This window comes from Drosophila gunungcola, unplaced genomic scaffold, assembly GCF_025200985.1.
Source record: "Drosophila gunungcola strain Sukarami unplaced genomic scaffold, Dgunungcola_SK_2 000157F, whole genome shotgun sequence".
NCBI lineage: Eukaryota > Metazoa > Arthropoda > Insecta > Diptera > Drosophilidae > Drosophila > Drosophila gunungcola.
Window position 1 is genome coordinate 129482 of NW_026453318.1, and position 21832 is coordinate 151313.

The 21832-nt window shown below is 41.7% G+C and overlaps 1 protein-coding gene across 4 annotated transcripts in view; it reads left to right on the forward strand.

Annotated features, from left to right (window-relative positions):
- Positions 1–21760, forward strand: part of LOC128265801 (uncharacterized) — a 58360-nt gene extending 36600 nt beyond the window's left edge. The window contains exons 2-5 of one of the 4 annotated variants that reach the window (XM_053002020.1): positions 13160–14036; positions 18420–18595; positions 19117–19282; positions 20767–21760. In XM_053002020.1, coding sequence (XP_052857980.1) covers positions 19142–19282; positions 20767–20928 — 303 coding nt within the window. In that variant the 5' untranslated portion in view covers positions 13160–14036; positions 18420–18595; positions 19117–19141 and the 3' untranslated portion in view covers positions 20929–21760. Of the gene's footprint in view, positions 1–13110; positions 14037–18419; positions 18596–19116; positions 19283–20766 lie in introns of those variants that run through there. The other 3 variants (XM_053002021.1, XM_053002022.1, XM_053002023.1) reach the window with 3 other exon arrangements.
- Positions 21761–21832: the final 72 nt, after the last annotated feature.

Here is a 21832-nt window from a genome sequence, read left to right on the forward strand (position 1 = left end):
ATTGTTCTGCAGCTCAATACTAAGCTGGGCAGCCAGCAAGTCAAATTTTCAACCAAATGTGATGGCCTCACGGATATATAAATTGAACTTAATCGGTTTATTAACTGAACCAGCCAACTGCAAACTGCGAACTGCCAACCCCTTCGATTGGATTGCTCTGTTCTGGTCGAGGCAGTCGACCGGCTTAAGACCATTATGCATTAATTTTCATTGCCGTTTTGGCTATTTTGGAGCCACACTGCATGGGGCAATTAGCTGTGGAGTCATTTCAGCCTTCCACTCAATAATAACTGAGGACTGAGAACTGAGGAGTGAGGAGTGAGAGCCAAGCCCACCATAATTCAGGGGGTTTTAAGTTGTGCCATTGATTTGCTGCCAGGGATTCGGCCAACGGGGAATCCAAGTTTAGGCCTCTCTCTCTGTGTGTGTGTGTGTGTGTGTGTGTGTGTGTGTATGCTTAAGCGGGCTTTGTTTGGCCCAAGGCAAGAGCTCAAGAAGAACAACACTGAGAAAAGAGCTGCCAAACATTTCCCTAAGAGGGCAGAAGTCAAAGTGGCAGGTGCGCAGCAAGCAACAAGCAACATAAATAAATTATTCAACTCTGCAAGTTTAGCCAGGAATGGCACACGGCCTATTCAACAAGAAAGGAAGCAAGCTTCGGCAAGCCGAAGTTCATATACCCTTGCCGCTATTGCAAAAATGAAATATTCCTAAAAACATTTTAACACATTGCAGTTATGGCAGCTATGTATATGAAATAATATTCCAACTTTAATAAAATGAAAAGCTTAATTCTGAATTGTTTAACCATTACTTTATCCAAAAGAATTTAAAAAATAAAAAAAATAGGGGAAATATCATTATTTTACGGACAGACAGATATTGCTGATCAAAAACACATTTGTGATTAATAGGGTCATTTATGTCCCCATCACTGCGTTGCAAAGCTTCTGACTGAAATTATTATACCCTCTGCAAGGGTTCAAAAAGGCCACATAAACGGGACTCAAGGGCATCTGGCATTTTGAACAGAGTGAAAAGGTTGAGTCAATCGTTCACGTGAATGCGTTTCTACCACTACGCACATAAAGCCGAAAAAGAGAGCGAAATTGGGTCAACTTGAATTGGCGTTTGATGAATACGTTACGACTTCGGGTTCGAGCTTGAGGAATGGGAAGTTTATCTGTCTGTCTGTCTGTCTCTCTGTCTGTCGACCGAGGCGACAGGAAGTTTAGCTATTTTTGGTCCCGTGCATAGTATTCCTGGGTGGTTGGGCGTGGCCTCAATAGCCACAAAAAACAAACCCGAACCGAAGCCCACAGTACCCTTTTAAATGCCTGCCCTGGCTTAAATTAAATTTTCAATGCATTCTCGGACTTACTTAGTGATCCCTTGAAATGGGAATTAATTCTCGGCTTGCATTTCCATTGTTCTGACTGTAATTCAAGCTCCTCCTTTGTTCCACTGCAATTGCTTTGTTTTCAGAAGCCACTTAGGCCAAATCTGCTTATTAGCCGAAAGCAAGAATCGAGCAATCAAGTGTTTAAGGATAAAGCATTCGATTTAATGATTGTTTTGTCTGAACTATTTAAGCAGCTTAGCGCAAAGTGGACAAAACAGGGATACCCCAGGCCAGGGTATGAAAAATTGGCGGGGAGTCGCTAAGATAGAGGGCAAAGTCTGGAAGTTAGTCAACTCGGCTGAAGTCCTGTCACGCACGTGAGCCTTGAAAGCCAAGCAAAGGCAAGTGAGAAGGAAAGCCAAAGCCAAAGCCAAAGCCAAAAGGCAATCCGGGGCGGAAAAAGAGGGCCAGACATGGCTACTGACCGCCAACAGACAGGCTCCACCTGGCAAGGACTCAATATCTCGGGCCATCTCGCCATGTCTTCCAGCTGCGAAACTGATTTACCAGGCAGGACGAGTTTCAGCCACTCGCCAGCTGCATTTTGATTAGGCCAGCAAGGTTAATTGGATGCGATGCGAGTTCGATTGAAGGCCGCCTTAAGTCACCCTCATCATCCCACCACCCCACTCTACACACGGAAAGAAAATAGGTGCCAGTATCAATATCATACGTCAGCAAAAAGATTTAACTTTTACCATTGAATAATAGAAGTTTGATATTAAATATGCAAATCTTCTTTAAAAAACAACTTAATTTTGCATTGCTTATTCGGCTTATTCGGACATATATATATTTAAAATTATAAAATTACTTTGAACCGAAAATGGAAAATGAAAGTATCCTAGACCGCTTTTGCACTATAATTCAAAATGATAAGCCAAATATTCAAAACAAATTGATAAGGAATTTCATGAATTTTTTCTGTCATCTTATAAATTTTGCTTGCTGTGCAAGCTTAAGCTGTAGTGTCCCATTACCAAAAATTTCCCCTTCGGGCTAAACAAATTGCTGTCAACGACAAAAGAAGCCCATAAAAGTAACGCAAATAAACCATTTCACTTAAATATAAAACACGGAAGGCAGCACAACAGCAGGGGGTCAATGTCGATGTCGATGTCGATTCGCTTAGACGCCTGATCGATTCGGATTTCAATTCCTGTTTGGAGACGTGGACAATTAGTTCGCAAGCAAATTGCCCGAAACGCCGAAAGTACCGCAATGTGGTCCTCGATTTTGGGGCGGGTAACCCCACGACCCCAACAACCCCAAATATCCAACAACCCCACTCAAATTAAGTGACAATGGCAAGCAAATACATAATGAATTATTCCATAAGCTGCTAAACTGGGTCAACTGCTTCTTAGTCACCGTTCTCCGGGAATTGGAGTAGGAATCGTAGTAGGAGTCGTAGAATCGTAGGAATCTGAATCATGGTGGCACCATCGTGAAGTTCTGCCGGCGGGCATTTGTATTTGATATTTATCGCCCTGCAGTTACTGTTACGGCTGCGAGTATACAAGCGAAATAAAGCAGAACTGCCAGCCAGCCAGCGGCCAACGGGAATGTCAAAGATTTGTGGCGGAAATAAAAATATGAACCAGCGGCAGGGCAATGTGACTACAGGCTGCAGAACAGAACAATAAGGCCGGGCCCTTAAGACAAAATATACGAGTAGGTTAAGGAGGGAATGCCTCTCCAGTGGCACCAATGCACCAGCGATTTTTATTGCCTTCGCAAATGTTTTTAAAAATACTAACACAAGCTTGTTATTTAAATGTATTTGTAATACCTTAAATAGGAATGCGAAATGCCATACAAACCAGTTATTTTATTTAAGTACTTTAAATAACCGAATTCTAGAACTCTTAGATCATTCATCTTACATATTTAAACATTTTTTAAATTTGAAAACACTCAAATCCCTTAATCCTCATATTTTTCCTACATTCAAAACCTTCTCTTTCTTTAAGTTAATTTTGTACTATAATATTTACCTTCAGGTACCTTTTAAAGAGATGCCAAAGAAATCTTCTGCAAATAATTGTGAAATCGAAGAGCACTCTTGTATTATTTTTGAGCATTTCCACTTTATATAAATACCGCAAAAAAACAGAGATATATTAACCTGGAATTTTGGACAAATTTTTTGTCAAGCGTTCACAGTCAACTCTTTAAGTCTTTAAACTCTTAAGAGCTTATAAACAATTTTCTAATTTATATTTACTTAAAGATAGCATAGCTTTTTACAGCTTAACTATTCAAGTCTTTTATCTCTCCACTTTGAACCAATAAATTAATAGTTTATATTTACTCAAGGATAATCAACACCTCCCATCTCGATGCACATGTAAATTGCCATAACCAAAAATCGACTGATTAATGCTAACGGGCAGTAGCAGTAGCAGTAGCAGCAGAATAAAAATGGCATTTTCCCGTTTTTCCCACTAATGATGTGCCGCATTTCAGACTTTCTGACATTCTGCCAGCCAGTAACTCCGATATCAATTCTGTTCAGCTCGTCTCTGACCCAAATATTCATTGTAATTGGTATCGTGTGCATTAAAGCTGATTACTAATCCGGGCGTTCTTCAATGCCTATTGAAATAGGGACTTTTCGGAGGTGCCCATTGTTCTGCAGCTCACTTCTAGGCCAGTAGCTCAAATTTTACAACCAAATAGATGGCCTCATGGATATATAAAGTGGACGTAATCGGATTATTAACTTAAATCGCAGAACAACTAGCCAACTGCCAACCCTTTGGATTTGATTATTCTGTTCTGGTCAAGACAAGCATCAATTTTTATTGTCGTTTTGGACTGTACTGCTTGGGGCAATTAGGTGTGGAGTCATCGTAGCCTTCTAGTCAATAATAAGTGAGCACTGAGGCTATTTGACGGCTTCCCGCAATATAAGTTAATACTTCAAGCGCTGCCATTAGATGGCTCCACTGCGGTCTCTGGTTTCGCCCCATCTCCATCTCCGTCACCATTCCCATCCCCATCTCCATTGCCATCCTCGTCTTTGTCCTCATCTCCATTCCCCGGAACTCGGGGTGTCATAATTAGCCATTGTTCAGCTCGACTTCTGTGTGAGAGCGCGATGGTGTGGGATTTGGTTACAATTTGTGCTCTGGTTTTGGTTTGGGCATGGGTATCGGTTTCCCAGTTTCCCAGTTTTCCAGTTTTCCAGCTCGCAATGGCAATGGCAATAGCAATGCGCCAGCTGGGGGCTGGCTGTCACGGGCTCGAAAACAGCTGGCACCCGGCACCCGGGGCGTATGAGTGATAGGCGAAAGCAGGCGGGCGCTGAATAAATCATTCGCATTGCGGCCCAAGGCATCTGTACCGCCAACGCTGCTGTGCCGCCCTTCATTCCTCCGCAGCCCGCTCTAAAGCTGAGCATATGCACTTCTGGTGTATCTTCCCAGGACCTTAGGCCAATCCCTGCTAATGGGTTCTATCATCGCAGTGCATTAGCTAATGCCGGACCAGTGGTTAAATCGCATAATTGATGGTGGGTGAGTGACAGGCGGTGCGAATTACGCAAACGGAACTGGGCATTGAACATTGAACATTGGGCATTTAGCATTTGCCATTGAATGCCATGGGCAAATTTACAACGGATTCGAAGCTCTGATTAATGAGACTGAGAGTGGCGGGTCTACAAAAAACATTAGCACAAAAGACAGCAATACAAATCTTTTTGTTCACATAGTACAAAATATATGCCTACAATTCGTATTGAAATTAAATATAAAATCATTATATTAAATACTATTTTGATTTAAAAAAAAAAATAGGGAATAAATGAGAAAATTTTTGAATTTAAAACAGTGTAATATGACTTAAATTTAAATTAAATTTTCCGATATTAAATATCAAAAAAAAATTAAAAATTTGTATATTTTAAATAGTTATAAAAAAGATGGAATACAAATCGAAGCAAAAATATTTATATGGACTTACTAAGTTGGATAATAACTTTGTTCCATCAGTGTTCTTCATCACCAGCTGTGACATATATTAATAAAGCATTATTTCATTATTTCATTAATATTTACTTAGGTGATTAAGTTCTTTTATAAAAACATAGTCTCAAAGATATGCCCTTCTGTTCCCATTCGAAAGTTCTTACCCAGTAGTGAAATAACTCTAGAGCAATATCAAAAACCTGATTTAGTCTGGTTACCTATTTTATTGAGGTCCTTTAGAGCCAAGTTGCTTGCTGTGAAGCTGCTGGCAGAAGCGGAATTGCTAGGCAGCCTGTTTCGATTTCCGACATCCGAGTTCCGCTGAATGGCTTCCGCACCGATGCTGGTGTGCTCAATGTCAATGAACTTGGTAAACAATTTTTAATCACATGCCTCGACACCACCAAGCCGACTTGACGCCGATGCCAAATTAAATTGAATAAATCTCAGCACGCCCACGCGAAGGCAGCTCAACAGTAATGAAGTTGTGCCTTGTGCCTGCTGTTCCCGTCCCGAATTAGAGGGCCAAACACTTGACTACTCCGCTGCCGGGAAGGACCCCCATCCCGCCATCCCCATCCCATCCTCACTCTAGCTTTCCCGCCCTTTTTGGCACCGAGGCAAACAAGGGGCCGCGTGAAATATGCCAAGGAGCAAAAGGACGAGTTCAAAGGGCGTCCTGCGTCAACACGCAATTGTTGACGAGTTGCCAAAAGATTTGCTTGCCAGGGATTGGGATTGGCATTGGGATTGGGATGAGGAGGGTGGAGTGAGGAGTGAAGTGTGAAGTGTGAGGCACCTGCGTGCCTGGCCAGCGTTCATCTTGTCCGGGGTCAGCGGGTGGCCAGGGCTAGCGGGCTAGCGGCGTCAGGGTTCAAGGGTCAGGGTTCAATGGACGACCGATTGGCCTCCGACACGTTAAGTTGCGTTACGTGTTACGTGTTGTTTTTAATTGGCAAAACAAGCGTAATTAAAGCATTTAGCAGCCAGATTGAATAATGAGTAATCGCCAGCGCAGCACCGACAGCAGCAATAGAAACAGAAACACAAACAAAATCCAAAGCCAGCGAACCAGCAATTAGTGGCCAGTGGTAGTGGTCCGATAACCAGGATTAGAAAATGTCTGCTTGCCACCCATGACACTCCTTCACTGACTAACTGGCTAAATGAGTAACAGACGGACTGACTGACTGACTGACTGACTGACTGACTGACTGACTGACTGACTGACTGACTGACTGACTGACTGACTGACTGACTGTCTCCGTCTCACCGACTAAGTGGCCAACTGAAAAACTGGCTAAATGGCCAACAAGCTAACTGACTTTATGACTGGCAGAATAGGGACGCTCTTGGCGTTCCGGGCGTATGAGTGATCTAATTGTAATCGAGAAAAGCCATGCTGCCGTTCTATTACAATGTAAGAAAGTCCTCAAGACCGGGTTAAGCAAATAATACTTACTAACTTAGTTTATTTCAGCTTTAAAATATGCTTGAAAATAAACGTAGTTAACAAACTGGTTGTAAACTATTAATTATAACTGACTTTCTGACTGGCAAGACGAGGACGCTCTTGGCGCTCAAGGCGTATGAGTGATATAATTGTAATGTATGAAAGTAAAGCTAGAAATTTGTCAAATTGAATCAGCAAAACGGAAAACACTAGCTTAAAAACTTATTTTACTAAGTTCGTAAGTATTTATGCTTATAAAATATGTTTGATAATAAACGAAAATAAAAAACGGGTAGTAAAAATTTTAATTATAACTAGAGATCTAGCAGGATTCTTTTCTTTGGCGAAAACTATGATTATAAAGCTATTTATAGCTTTGAAAATAAAAGCATGTATTTAACCAAAGCTGTTAACCAAAATTGTAAAAGGTTAAATTAATTTAAACTATTTAATATGTTTGAAAATAAAATCTTAAATAATAATTATCCAAACAATTATAAATAATATTTTTATTACCCTATGTTTAAAAATAAATGCTTATACCACACTTGGTTTTAAATTATGACTAGAGATTTAGGAGGATCCAATTCTCATAATCTTCTTTGGCAAAAACTATTATTTTTATGTCTGCCATGCAGCAGATGTAAGCCAATTTTTTTTTGTGGACAGCGCCAAGCAAAAGTTTCGGGGGCTGAGTCCGATTAGCTGGCACCCATACCCTAATTAGTTGGCAATTTTCTTGGCCTTGAGGAGCACCCAGACCACCCTCCCATTTGCGAAGCAGCCCAGCACTCTGTCAGCCATTTGGCTGAATTTAAATGACCCGAATGTCGCCTTGATTTGGAAAATGGCTGGGAAATCCATTTACATTTTGGCAGCTCGACACGCTCGATTAACAATTCCAACAAGGCACAAATCCTGATCAGGAATGCACTGCCAAGGCTGCTCCTTTCGGGGCATTTGGAAAACTTTTGAATGCATTTCAATTATTTTGCATGTTCATCAGATATGCAAACTGGGATTCCAGCCCCGGAACGGAACGGAACGGGGGCAAAAAGTGGGGTTGGCATCTCAAAAATGCCAGTCACCATGCAAAAGTGCATTAAACAACTCAAGTTACGAAACATGACGATGACTATGGGGATGGGGATGGGGAAAGGGAAGGGTTTGGGAATGGGTTCAGGGATGGGTTTTCGGAATGGGGCTGACGGTGACGATGACTATGACTGTGCCGAGGACGTTGACAATGCCAGCGCCGAACTCAGCTGAACTAAAGTGAACTGGCAGAGGATATGCAAGGGGTGACGGATGGATGCGATTGATGCCATGGATGCGACAAATGAGGCGTGGGGAATTGGGAGGACGGAGGATGGAGGATGCAGGATTGGCCCGGCATGAATGCCAAATGCCACCACACCGCATCGCACACTATTGATTTAATCATACAAGCCAGAATAAAAAAGCCTCACTGACCTGTAATCCAGTAGTTGCAACTAAGCGGATTATACGAAAATGTAATGTTTTTTTATATGCTTATAGAGTATTGATATAATTTAAAGCTTTGACAGCTTATCTATTAACTTATTTCGGTCAACAATGATCTGCTAACATAAGCCTAACTTAACATGTATATATGCACCTCTATTTTCATTTAACAACCCTCCTTCTTTAAATACATTTTTAAATATTTATTTTCTCGAATTCACAAAAAGCTTAAAAATGGATGAGGATAACTTGAAATGATACTCCAAGTATATACGTATAACAAACATAATCAAAAGGTGCTTTTATATAATCGAATTGGCCCTTAACATTTTTCAGTTTTTTATAACTGCGTTTAGAGTTTACAAAAATACAGCTTAATGACTGACAAAAAAAATTGAACACTAAAAAAATGATTCATTTTTTGTGATTTTTAATATGAAACTTAGAATGATTACGGTTCAGTTAAAAAGATTTATAATGAAATATTTATAAATAGAAAACAATAAAAAAAATCAGCTTCTATATTAATTTTTTTTCAAATATAACAAACTGCTTAAATACCTGATAAAGTAAAATGAATATATATTTATATATATATTATATATTAGAATATAACTTATTCATAAGATTTATTTCGCAAAGTCAAGTAGATCAACTCAATTACTTTAAATTTGTATATTTAAAACAAATTCTATACAATCAAATTGACCTTAAATCTTTCGTAGACTGCATTCAAATTTCATAAACAGCTTTAATACCTGACAAAGTAGAACAGGAACAAGGGTGTGTCTGTTGCCCCATCAAGGGTATCAAAGGAAGGAAAAACTGAGCTGGAGATGGAGGAGGGCTAATCTGAGCCCAATAGCAGTAGCACTACCAGTACCAGAACCAGGATCCAACACACAGGGCAATGCCGAATGTGGAACATGCTGCGTCAAGGCATTTTTGTGGCCAAAGTCGGAAAGTCTGAGCCAAGCAGTGAACGTAGCAAAAACGGGTGACTGAGCGTAACTCAAGCGGCAAAGGGTTTGGGTTGGGGCAGGACTCCCCAGCAGGACCATCAGTAGCATCAGTAGCATCAGTAGCATCAGTAGCATCAGGACCTCCAGTACCTCCTCTACCTCCAGAATCAAAAGGACAGGCATCAGCGACAATAAGCAGCAGAGGACAAGCAACAACAATATCTAACAAGAGCAACAACAACAGACATCGGAAAAAATAGGGGGGGTTGGTGGGTTGTGGGGTAAATGCGACAGGGGCTGGCAGGGTGCACAGAAATTCTTTTGAAAACTCTTTCACGGCAATTTCGCCAATCTTTCCTCTCTTTTGTGTGCGTGTGTGTGTGTGTATGGGTTGTGTGTGTGTGTGTGTGTTTTATTCTTTTGCCCCCTTATTACATGTTTCATGCTCGGTGGCAGGAACATCCAATTAAGGGGCGTCCTAAGGATTCGGCAACTAGTTTCCAATATGTGAGCTTTAAAAGGCATACACCAGTCTGGTTTTAATAAAAATGTAATCAGAGTGCTGTTGTTAAAATTACCAACGAAACCAGTTCACTTTTCCGTACTAATGAACTACAAACACAACTACACTGAGAAAACTAAAAACTGCCTAAATTTTAAGATTAATTACCTTAAATTTGAGCCTTCCATACAAAACTTTGGAAGACATGACCTAAAACAAGGTTTAAGGCAATAATTCCTTGAATTTAAGGCAGTATTTCCTAAAATCAAGCAGTTTTGTTTTCTGAGTGTAGGTAATGTTCGACATCTAGACAGCTTCAGTTCGCAACTCTTCGCTTTTGCCCTCTAATTGGAAGGTGAAGCACATTTAATTATGGCAAGCATTAATCAGCCAGAAGCCGTTTTGCCTTCAATGAGCATATGTTGTTTAATAAAAAAGTTTTTCAATTAGGTAGCATCAATTCTTTATTGAATGAGTACCTAGTTCCTAGTTGCAGCGAAAGTTTTTATTTTAACGTAACTTTCTGAGAAATGTTTAAACTAAACAGTTTGTTAGGCTGCACATTTGGCACATTAACTATTGGGTTTTAAAGTATGTATACAGTTTTTACTATATCTGCACATACCTATCACAAACTTTTGTAACACATTTTAAACAATTTTTGCTTGGAACTAAAGTTATGAATGCAAATGTATACCCTGAAAGTAATCAAAGAATGGCTAAGAATATATTTTTAAACCTTACTAAACACAATTTTTTAAAACCTATATTTTGATTGAGTTCTTTCTACCAACCACTACCAACTTTTGTGGCCACCCTCGTTTCGCGAGCTTTGCCACTGACCTACTTGCCGAAAAATGGCTGACTCGGCGGCGGGATGGTAAAGGCGGAAAAGAAATCATGGGGAAAGCAGGGGAAAGGAAAGGAAAAGCGGGTCTGTTTGCCTGCTGAGCCAGAGGAACACTCTTGGCGCTTGTTTGAACTGCCTGGACGCGAACGTGGACCTGGACTCTTTGAAGGCATTTCGTGATACATAGTTGCGACTAAAAATGGGAATGGGAATGAGAACGAGAACGAGACTGTGAGACTGAAACTGTGTTGATGCCAAAAGCTGAAAAGTCGCGACGCAAGGCGACAATAATTGGCGCAAGGTGGCCCAGTCAAGGAAAAACACGCAGCCACACAGACAGACACTTGAGGCGGCTCACGAAAGGCGAACTCGAAAGGACGAAAGGACGAACGGACGAACGGACGAACGGACGAAGTGGTGGGGTTGGCAGGTCGTCCTGACTGACAGAGATGACAATCAACAAAAGGACACTCACACACACACACACACACACACACACGCACAACAAAAATGACAGGAAGCAGCGACGCCAGCGTCAGCGCCAACTGCAACCGAAATCAAAATCAAAATGAGAATCGCAAAATGCAAAATGTAAAACGCCGCAAATTGCTTGTAGGCAACGCAGACAACAACAATAACAACAACAACAACACTAGTAAGAAAAACAACAACAACAACAACAATGTCAGCGCTGGCGACGGATGGGAAAATGGAAATAGAAGATGAGCGGAAAAGCTAAGAGGTACACGATGAAAAGCGGTTACTCTAGGCGCAGGCAAAAATCTACTAACACTTACCAAAACAGAGTCAATTCAAGGTATTTGAAAACAAGAAAAGATGGTCAGAAAATCAGTTAAATGAATTTAGTGTCATAACAGCATATAAACACATAAAATAACAAATTTTTTCTTTGTATTATTTTAGATTTACCTAACGAAAGCGGTTACTATAGAGAAGCCAAGCTACTTTATGACAAATATATATATTGTTGTTCTATTTGTAACCATCATATAGAATATTAAATACTTTAACTGACTAAATAAGGTATTTAAAAACAAAATTTAAATACCATGTAGAAGGTAAGCTACTCAATGATTTCTTAATGATAAATATATAATAAATACGTTTTGTTTTATTTGTATTCTATATGTAAACATTTAAAACAATAAACAATACAATAAAAACGGAAACAATACAAGGAATTTAAAAATAAAATCTTAATACCATGTGGAGGGCAAGCTACTCAAGGATCTATAAATGATAAATAAATAAAAAGTTTTGTATCCATAATAGTATTATTAAGTGTATTTTAAAATTTCCAATCTGGAAATAGTTTTTATTTTCATATATTTAAATAAAACAAATGTATTTCACTTTTGAAAATATTATTTGCAAAGGAAGGTTACTCTTTATATAAATTCTTATATCCCGACAGGATCTAACATCTCTTCCAACCAAGTGGGCTCTATCTCTGACTGAATTTTTGCTCTTCTTTGTTGGCCAAAAGGGTGGGTGTGGGGAAAGGCAAAGGAAAAACTGCAGCGAGGTGGCGAACAAACACACACACACACACACACACACACACACACACACACACACACACACACACACACACACACACAGTGACAGTGGAGAAAACAGGGTGAAGGACAATGCGTGCATAACGCTTATTGAAATAGTTCTCAAGTGAGTTCGACGCTGGCGTCGCCGTCGTCCTCATCGTCAACGTGGGCTTGCCAAATGGGCCGAAAAGGGTGGCCCAATAGGGTGGCCCAATAGGGTGGCCCAATAGGGTGGGAAAGTGGCCTACTAACTAGGAGGCTGCCATTTAATGCCCAAGCACAACCGGTTGAGACAGCTGATATTTGCAGGCCGTGCCAGCTGCCTGCTGCCTGCTGCCTTCTGCCTGCAACTGGCTGGGTATTATACGACTGTCTCCCGCACTTTCTCTCGCACTCTCTCCCACTTTCTCCGCTATCTGGCTGCCATTGCCGTGATTGTCAATACGCAATCCGTAATCCGACGAAGGCTTAGGCAACCGAAAGAAGATAAGCACCAGCTTACCAGCAGGACACACTGCCACTGCCTTCAGCTGCCAACTTTTCTGGGTGGTCGTGTGGTTGCTACTTGGCTATGCCCCTGCAGCTGCGGCCAACGCCATCTCGGTGTGGTATTTATATTTGTTTTGATTTCGTGCCCCAACCTGGGCCAGATTGTTTGCCACCCCTCCCCCAGCCCCTGGGTTACATCATAAAAAAGGGGGGCAAAGAAAAGAAAAGTGTAAGCAACCATCTCCTGTTGATCAACCTTCTAGCATTAAAGCTGGGAAATTACAGCCCTAAGAAATTTCCCCTTTTTGTCCTCGTTCAACATTGAAAGCCAGGGAAATTCACCGCTTTCAATGGCCCGTTCAACCGCGTTCAACTTCTATAAGAGAAGGTGCGCCAGCCAGTGGCAAGACAGTTGCTCGTGGGCAGTCGAACGGCATGGTCGTGTCGCAGCAGCAGCATCAGCATCAGCAGCTGGAGTAGGAGCAACTGGAGGAGCACTAGTAGTTCCCAAAACTACTACTCTACTGACCATCCAGCCAGCAGCAACGGATCACTACACTGCCAACTCTTCTGGTCTTTGGTTTTATTTTTTTTTCCCAATTTTTTTTTGTGGTTGCTCGAGGGCTTGCCCACAAAAGAAAGCAAAGAAAAACAAGAGTGAGCGTTAAAGTTTGAGTGGAACTGCATTAATTGCGGAGCAGCGAACTTGTTAGTGGTAAAAATATATATATAAAAAAAAAAAAAGGAAAGAATTACGTCTGTCGACCAGTGAGTGAGTGCGAGTTCAGAGTTCACAGAGATCCGACAAAAAAAGAAAAAGTTTTTGGCGCACAAAAGTAGGCAAGTGTGGTAGTGCGGTAGCATGGCTACTTGGGCTTAAGCCTTAAGCCCTTTGCCAAACTGCAAACGCTGAACGCATTTAAGTGCAGATTTATGTTTTGCCCTCTTCCACAGCTGCTGCAACAGCCACCGCCCACCGCCCACCGAGCCATCGAGCCATCGAGACACTGCCAATTAAAGTTGCCTCAGCACACAGCTGCAACACACACACACACATACCCACGCAAACACACACAACACACAGTCACTGCCAAAAGAAGGAAGACTTTATCCAGCAGCTGAATTATACTCACAGTTGCGAATAAGTTTTTGCGAAGAACCACTGCCACCACAATAGAGTAGCACCACCACCACCATTACCACCATCACCACCCGGTAACAATAACAACAGAAACAACAACAACAGGAGCAGCAACAACAGGGGCGACAACAACGGGAGCAACAACAACGTGTTGCTGCCACAAAACGCAGCAGCCGCAACGAGAGCGTCATCTCTGCCCTTCGCACGCCTCTGCGGGTAAGTTGACATTTCATTTTCATTTTGAGTGCATTTTCCCGCCAACGAACACCCCCTCCCCCTCCCTTGTTAGTGTTAGTGCTATGTGTGTGTGTGTGTGAGTGTGTGAGTGTGTGAGTGTGTGTGTCGGGGTCAGCGCGTTATTACAAGTTATGCCCTGTGCCAGCAGCTCGCAGATTCAGATTCAACAACAATGGCCCTGGGGCCATCACCCCCCAGTCACCCCTCCCTCAGTCACCCCTCAATCACCACCCATAGAATCCAATCCAAACTGGCGGCAAAAGTCACGTTTGTCGAGTGCCAACACAACACATTATTTAGAGCCAAGTCCCGCCAGTTGAAACTGACAAACTCCGGCTCGCTGCCAGAACGAGCTTAAAATGTGTGGGTCAAATGTTAAACGGCCATCAGCGGCATCAGCTGGCAGCAGTTAACGGCAATCCCCCGGGATATACCACCCATCCACCAAGCGAAATATGGACTGTGGCACCGCCAAAGAGACACGGTGAAAAAGGATCTGCGATTTGGGGCATTTATTGAAAATCTATTAAGTCTGCTATCGATAGCGACCGCCTTAATGTCCCATTCAGACTCACTTATATTCGGATTAAAGTAAACAAATATAAAAGAGAAATACTTATTTAACGAGGTTAAGTTATATCATTAATTTTCTAAAACTACATTTCATGTTGATGCTGTACATATAACTTCAAATCAAGAAGCTTTTGCACAAATAATGATAGGTTGAGACATGTTTAAAAATAATATATTCATTAACTTAGCCATATAATTTTAGAAACCCTTAATGTCCTACCTTACTATACCAGTAAAGAAATCCCTGAAAAATCTTAATATTGCGTATACGCACCAGTGCTGCCATGTTGTCTTTTATGAAACAACCAGAAAACTGTCTCCTTTTTTTTTAATAAATGTACAGGCAAAAGTTACAAGCATTAATGTTAATTGATATATACATTTATTTAGGCAATGCGATATAAACGTTGATGGATAATAATATGTTTGCAATCCGATTTTGTGTTATTTGAAAGCATTTTGGCATTTTGGCATTTGTGTGACGGCAGCTACTTTTATTTACAAACTTGCCGCAGAAGGTTGATCAATGCTTAATTGCAAGTAGATTGATTGATGTTGATGTGGACTTTTAAAGTATACTTAATACTTACATAAGTCACTGATGAATTACAGAAAATCTGGAAGTTATTTAATACGAAAGTCCTGCAAGTAATTTTGTTTTTTTTTTTTCACCTTTTATTAGTTTGATGCTATTTATTTTGTTTCACCTTTTTTAATTTAGCTAGTTTCTCTCCGTGGACACGCATCCTGGTGACCTGCGAAAGGACACTAAGGACACACACTTTGCATGTTTATCTCGCTGTGGGTGGTGGGTGATGGGTAATGGGTGGTGGCTAGTGGGTGGCAATCCCGACGGAATGGCCATCGCCGTTAAGCAATTTCGATAACTGCCAGGCGACAACGTCAACCGGTCATGCCAATTTATGGCCAAAGTTGCTGGTGTTGCTGCTGCTCTGCATACAAATGTAAATTTAAATTGAAAATTAATCGGGCAGCGCAGGCGCCACTCTTAGCGATAAGTTTTCGATTAAAAACTCGTTAAGTGAGCCACCAAAAAAAAAATAAAAACAAGCAGTAAGCGTGCGAAATTTCGGTTGCCTTGGGGTTTTAATTAAAAGCTTAATTGGAGGGCGGAAAAAATTAAATAAAATGATTGCGTAATTAAAAGCAAACAAAGCCGAAAAAATGCCACTCGCCAAAAGGTGGTCAGCAAACAGAAGCAGCAAAAGCAACAGCAACAGCAACAACAACAGCAGGAGCGGCCATGTCCTGCCAGGGAAATTAAAAACTTAATGGTCAGAAAGGACACACATGGCAGACTGTCAACGCTCAACGACTTTGGCCAACAGATGGAACAAGTTTATCGTGTACATTTTATGAGGGGCAGGGACTGTGATTAGGCAGCAGCACCACCACTTTGGGCATGTCTTCAGGGGCAGACGTACAATGGTGCCAAAATAGACCAAAATAATCGAAGTGAGCAAATTCTGATTTTAAATTAATAATTAATTTAAAAGCATAGCAATTTTTAGACACGGAAAGAAAAATATGAGTATAGCTAAGCTAAATTTAATATGCGTAGTTTTTGGTGACCAAGCTCAAGGCTCAAGGTCTTTGTCCTTATAGTGCCTCTATTTTGCTCTAAGGAAAAGACACTTTCCTTATTTTTTCTTCCAATACATTTAAAATCCCATGAGTATTAATAATAAATTATTTCTTAACACCTTTATTTTAAAAGGCATTATTAAAAAAAAAAAAAAAAATCGAAATTTTGTTTATATTTATTTGGCTGGTCTGATTTTTTTTCTGTGCTTAACACACATGAACTTATTTCCCCCATTCGAACCCACTGTCCTTGACTTTTTGCTTCTCCAGGATTCTGGGAATCTACTTAAACTTGGTCTTGAGTTGATTTCCTTTTACAGTTTGCTTATATTTGTTGCTGGAAAAACTTAATTTGCTGTCCGTCCGGGTGTAGATATAAGAGTGTGTGTGTGGTATGTGCGTATCCTGGCTGTCAGGGCTTGTCTTGCGAACTTGTCACTAGGGCCACATCATTTGGTGTGTAAATTAAAGCCCGAACAGTCCAGATCCGCCCAGAAAATACGAAAACTGTCCACTCACACACACACAGTTACACATGCAAACATATGTCGAGTCACACACATGCAAGGATATTCATCTATGTCGCACATCGTTAAGCGCTGCCAGTTTGACTTAATTTGCGTTAAACTTTTTTGTTAAACATATCATTCGCCAGCCAGGCCCCGGCCGCAATATTTGGTGGGAAATTTTGGGGGCAGGCCCCAAAAGAAAATAGCCGAACGTGAAGCGGGAAATGTAAACAAAGGCATTAATCATGCCAGCACACATGCGCCAGCAGACAGGGATAGAGATAGATGGATCGCTGTGGAAAAGGCAAAAAAAAAAAACCCCAAAAATAAAAAATATAGGGAAAGCGGGAAAAACCCTAGCAGGTCCATTAAGCTACGCTTCGGCTTGGCTTTGACTTTGCTTTTTCCATTTTCCTTCCTTGCCAGCGTTGCGTTGCGTTTCGTTTCGTTTCGGTGGGAAGATAAACAGGCCAAGTCACTCTCACATGGCAGTGTCTCGTCCTACCCCCATGTTTGTTTAAATGACAAACTGCTGTTTGTTAACCGAATAAAATGGGAAAGCCAAGAACAGAAACTACAAAAAAGGAACCGTAAAATGTAAAACAAATCCGGGGCTGATACAAAGGGGCGGTGGGTGGTGGGTGGTGTTTGGACCTGATCCGGGCTTCTATTTATTCGCCAGGCAAACTAAACCGCAATAACTGTAAGTGCTCGGCAAACAGCAGCGGTGAAGAACTGGAAACCAAAAACTAACAAGCGACAGTTGACAGTCGACACCCGGGTCCACCCTGCACCACCCTGAACCACCCTGAACCACCCTGAACCACCCTGAACCACCCTAAACCACCAGCCCACGAGGCAGTCGTGTATGTCGGACTGGTCTGGCGAAATATTATGATAATCACAGGCATAAATTATGCCTGAATCCGACTCGGATTGTGAGAAGAGACACACGTATACAGGCTCCAACTTCGCCTGCCTCCCACATTTCCGAACTCAATGCAGGTGTCCTTTTGTCGTACAGTGAGCACTCTCGGCGGCAACCGCACACCGGTCCCCAGTCGCTCTTGGCTTTCATGTTGCGCCTTGGGGAAATTAAGTTTGTGTCATGTTTTGTGTCGCCGCAACAAAGCTGAGAAGCAAAGGTGTTGTGCGGCCACAGTGCGTATGCGTGATATGCAAATGGCAGGGCCAACGCGAAAATGTGCTGCATACTTTTGGGGCTGCAAGCTATGCTTTTTGCGATTTCGTTTGACACACCACAAAGCCATTAATGGCCGCCCCTGTGTTTGCCCTTTAAGCTTTTCCTGCCCCCCCCCCACAAGCATTCCATTCCTGCTTGTTTTCCACGCTTTTCCATGCTCGTCTGTCTCGGGGGCAATTTATCAAAAATTTTATACGAATTTCTGCTGCCTGTCAACGTTGATTTTAGCGCTTAGCCGGGGCGCGTTATGTGGGAGTGGCAAAGTGGCAGCGTGGCAGAGTGACAGAGTGGCAAATAAAACACACCTGTTGCCGCAGCCGACACGTCAATAATGTGCGCGATACATGCACACATGTACTCGCACTCGACCGAGTGTCCTGTCGCATAATAAAACACGCACATGACGGGCACACACAAGTTCGAGTGACAGCCCAGTAACAGCATTTCGTTTTGTTGCTCCATGTTTGGCAGGTTCCTCGGGATGATGCAGCAGCAGCAGGATGCTGGGATGGCCAGGATCGCAACCAATTCTGCCCGGGCTTGTCACCGGCAACGATTCTATGAACCCAATGCCGAAGTACGCTGGCTGCACTCCGAGCACTAAACAGGCTGAGTGGAGCCACTAGCAGCACCCCGTATCCGACCAGGTATTTATTTTCTCCATAACTTTCTCTATACTCTCCTTACTTGTCTGGGCAGAATAGGGTCTCTGCCTTTTATTCTCGCATTCATCGGGCCAACTTATTTACGGTCCGCAATTATTTCCAGCATTTTATTTTTACGTCTCTCTGGCAGTTGCTTTTCAATTTTTCGTTGATTTGTTTGTGCTGCGCTGTGCGTCGGCAATCAAAGTCCCAATTGTTACGCCAGTTTGGCCCCCCTCCTTATTGTTTGTGCGTTTCTTTTGCTTTTGCTATTGCGCTTTGTTTCTATCGCACTGTGTACAAGTGAACGCTTCCGTTTCCGCTAGACGCGTCACAGTCGGGTCGGTTTGAACCTGCCACCCTCTCTAGCATCATTCTCTTCCCCTATTTAAATTACTTGGCAGACGTAGGGAATGCCATTCATTCCCGACTCCCAACTTCCGACTTCCGACTCCCGACTATTTTCACACACAATTTCTTTGGGGGCCGACGCCTTACTTACACAAATTAAACTCGATTCGCAGCAGCGGAGGCAACAGCGGAGGAACTATGATAACGAGGCTCTACAACACCGAAGAGGATCCCGCCTACTGCTCGTTCATCTGGGGCTCCAATCTCACCAGCAGCGCCGATGTCCTGGCCAATGCCACGTCCGTCTTTAGCAGCGACATGCGGGACGACTTCTATCGGGTGAGTGCGTTTACGTTTTGGGTTGTGGGTTGTCCGCCCTCCTCCGCCCTCAGCCGCCCTCATCTCCCCGCCTCCGCCCAACACCTTGGGCCAGTTAGCTGGGCATGTCCTGCGTAGCCTTCGCAGGATGCCTGCTGCGCAGAAAAACTGTTGCCTACTTTCGGGCGCCGCGGGAAATGCTTCCCTCAAATGTTTTGCAAGCCAAACATCGCCAGCGAATGTGAGCTGTGGGGAATTGCTCATTTCAAGGCACAGCAGGCTTAGTTGCATGGCCTCCGTTTTCGCCAGGCTCACTTAACTCTTTAAAGTCGAGTTAACCCCCTGGTCGCAACCAAACCAAACCAGAGTTTAAAACAATATATTTCGACTTTGCCATTAAAAGTTTATACACTGAATGTTACGAAAATCAAAGGTTGGTGGCGTAATGCTAAACTTTTTTTTATTAAAAATGTATATATTTTAACAATAAACAAGATAACAGCTACCCATGCGGCAGTTTGAGCAGGCTGTAATTAATGGCTACGAAACGTAAAATAATATACCACACATTAATTCTAATGATTACAATATTTGGTATGCCTTGACTTAAATGTGAAAAATATAAAAAATATCTAAATTTATAATTTTAAATTTTCATTTGAAACTCGTTGGCAGATCGTGTGTATGAAATTATAGGTGTCTATAAGTATGAAATAAAAAAAACATCGCACTTTTGCAATTAAAATATAAAATTGCATACTATGAGACAGCTTTATAAGTTTTTTTTTTAAATACAAAGTATAAATACAGGGAAATTTGTGAAAGAAGGTCTAAATTTCATTATTAATTTCATCATTATTGAAGATCATAAGAATGGATTTCAAACAAAGCCATCAAATGGTTATAAAATCTTAATAGTTAAAATTTAACTAGTTTTATTGTCAATAAATTACAGTTTAAATACGGAGAATTTTGTTTAAGGAGACCTACATTTTATGGTTAAATCATTAAAGTTCATAAGTAATTATTAAGCCAAGTATATGGTGTTTGGCCTTCAGGTTACAAACGTAACTTACCCTTAAATCTACTTATAAAGGGTACAAAGCGTTCCAAAAGTTGCCCTAGCTGGCTGACAGACAACCAAAAGCTGCTTTGTTTGCAACTTTGGCTCAAGGCGAGCCCCGTAGAATGCAAAAATAGAAAACAAAGGGCGGCAAAGGGTGGCTGTGCCAGTGGCAGTGGCAGTTGAAGTGAAAGTGAAAGTGAAAGTGGCACCAAAGTGGTGGCGTACACACATGCCAGCGTAGGATCATAAAATAAAAGTCACAAAATAAAAGTGTCAAGTTGACTATTGAATTTTTATCTGCGGCAGCCCATCCAAGGGCCAACAAAAGAGGCGCAGCCACAAAGAGATGATTTACGAGCTGTTCCCATTTACACCCATCACCGACTTGTTTACTATCCTTTTTCTTGGTTTTTTTCTTTCTATTTTTCTATTTTTGCAGGATGTGGAGGATCCGCGGACGGAATCGCTGAGGGAATACTGCTACGGCCTGGTGCTGCCCATCATCTGCGCCATGGGCATCATAGGCAATGTGCTCAACCTGATTGTGCTCACCAGGCGCAACATGCGTGGCACCGCCTACATTTACATGAGGGGTAAGTAACCACACACCCACACCTACACACCCACCCGCACAACCACACACACACACAGCAGTAAATTGTAATGGCAACGGGAAATTCCTTGAGCCAAAGGACCAACTCAATGCATGATCCAATTCGGTAGAGCGATCGAAATTCCTATTAATATGCAACCACAGGCAAACCAAAATTCAACTATTTGCTACTTTGAGGCGAATTTCCAAGCTTTGCGAATTTCCAAGCCTATATTGAGGTGTGTCTAAAACCAGAGGCATGCAAAATGTGCTTGAGTCTGGCATCCAAATTGAACAGTATCCATTTTCGATTTCATTCCTTTCTTGCATTCCTGGACTAGAAATTCGGCATTTGCTGTGTATCATCTCATTACAGTGATTGCTGAACTTACTTCTCTCCTGCAAAACCTATTTTCCTTTGTGTCCGCAAATACACAAAATGTTCTGCATCAAATGGGAAAGTGTGAATCGAAAGTGAAATTCCTTGTTGCCTATTGTTGCACTGCAGTTGTCATAGAATTTCTCTGCATTTGATTGGACGCTGCTCCGCCTTGTCAATTAAAATACATGATATTTAGCTAGCAAATAAACTGTAATTTCCATCATGTGTAAACAGTATTCATTTCAAAGCCAAACTTGCATTAATTAGTTGCTATTAATTAAGGAGCTAGGTAAATTCCTTTGTTGCCAAAAACAGCAAATGCCAATTATTCCACTGCACTTGGTATAGAATTTATCTGCATTTGATTAGATGCTGTTTCGCCTTGTCAATTCAAATGTATTCAATTTTGATAGCAATAAACTTTACATTCCATCAAGTGTAAGCAGCATTCATTTCAAATTCAAACTCACATTAATTAAAGGCATGTCTTAGTTTCTATTAATTTGAGAGCTAGTTTTCTTGTCATCGAAA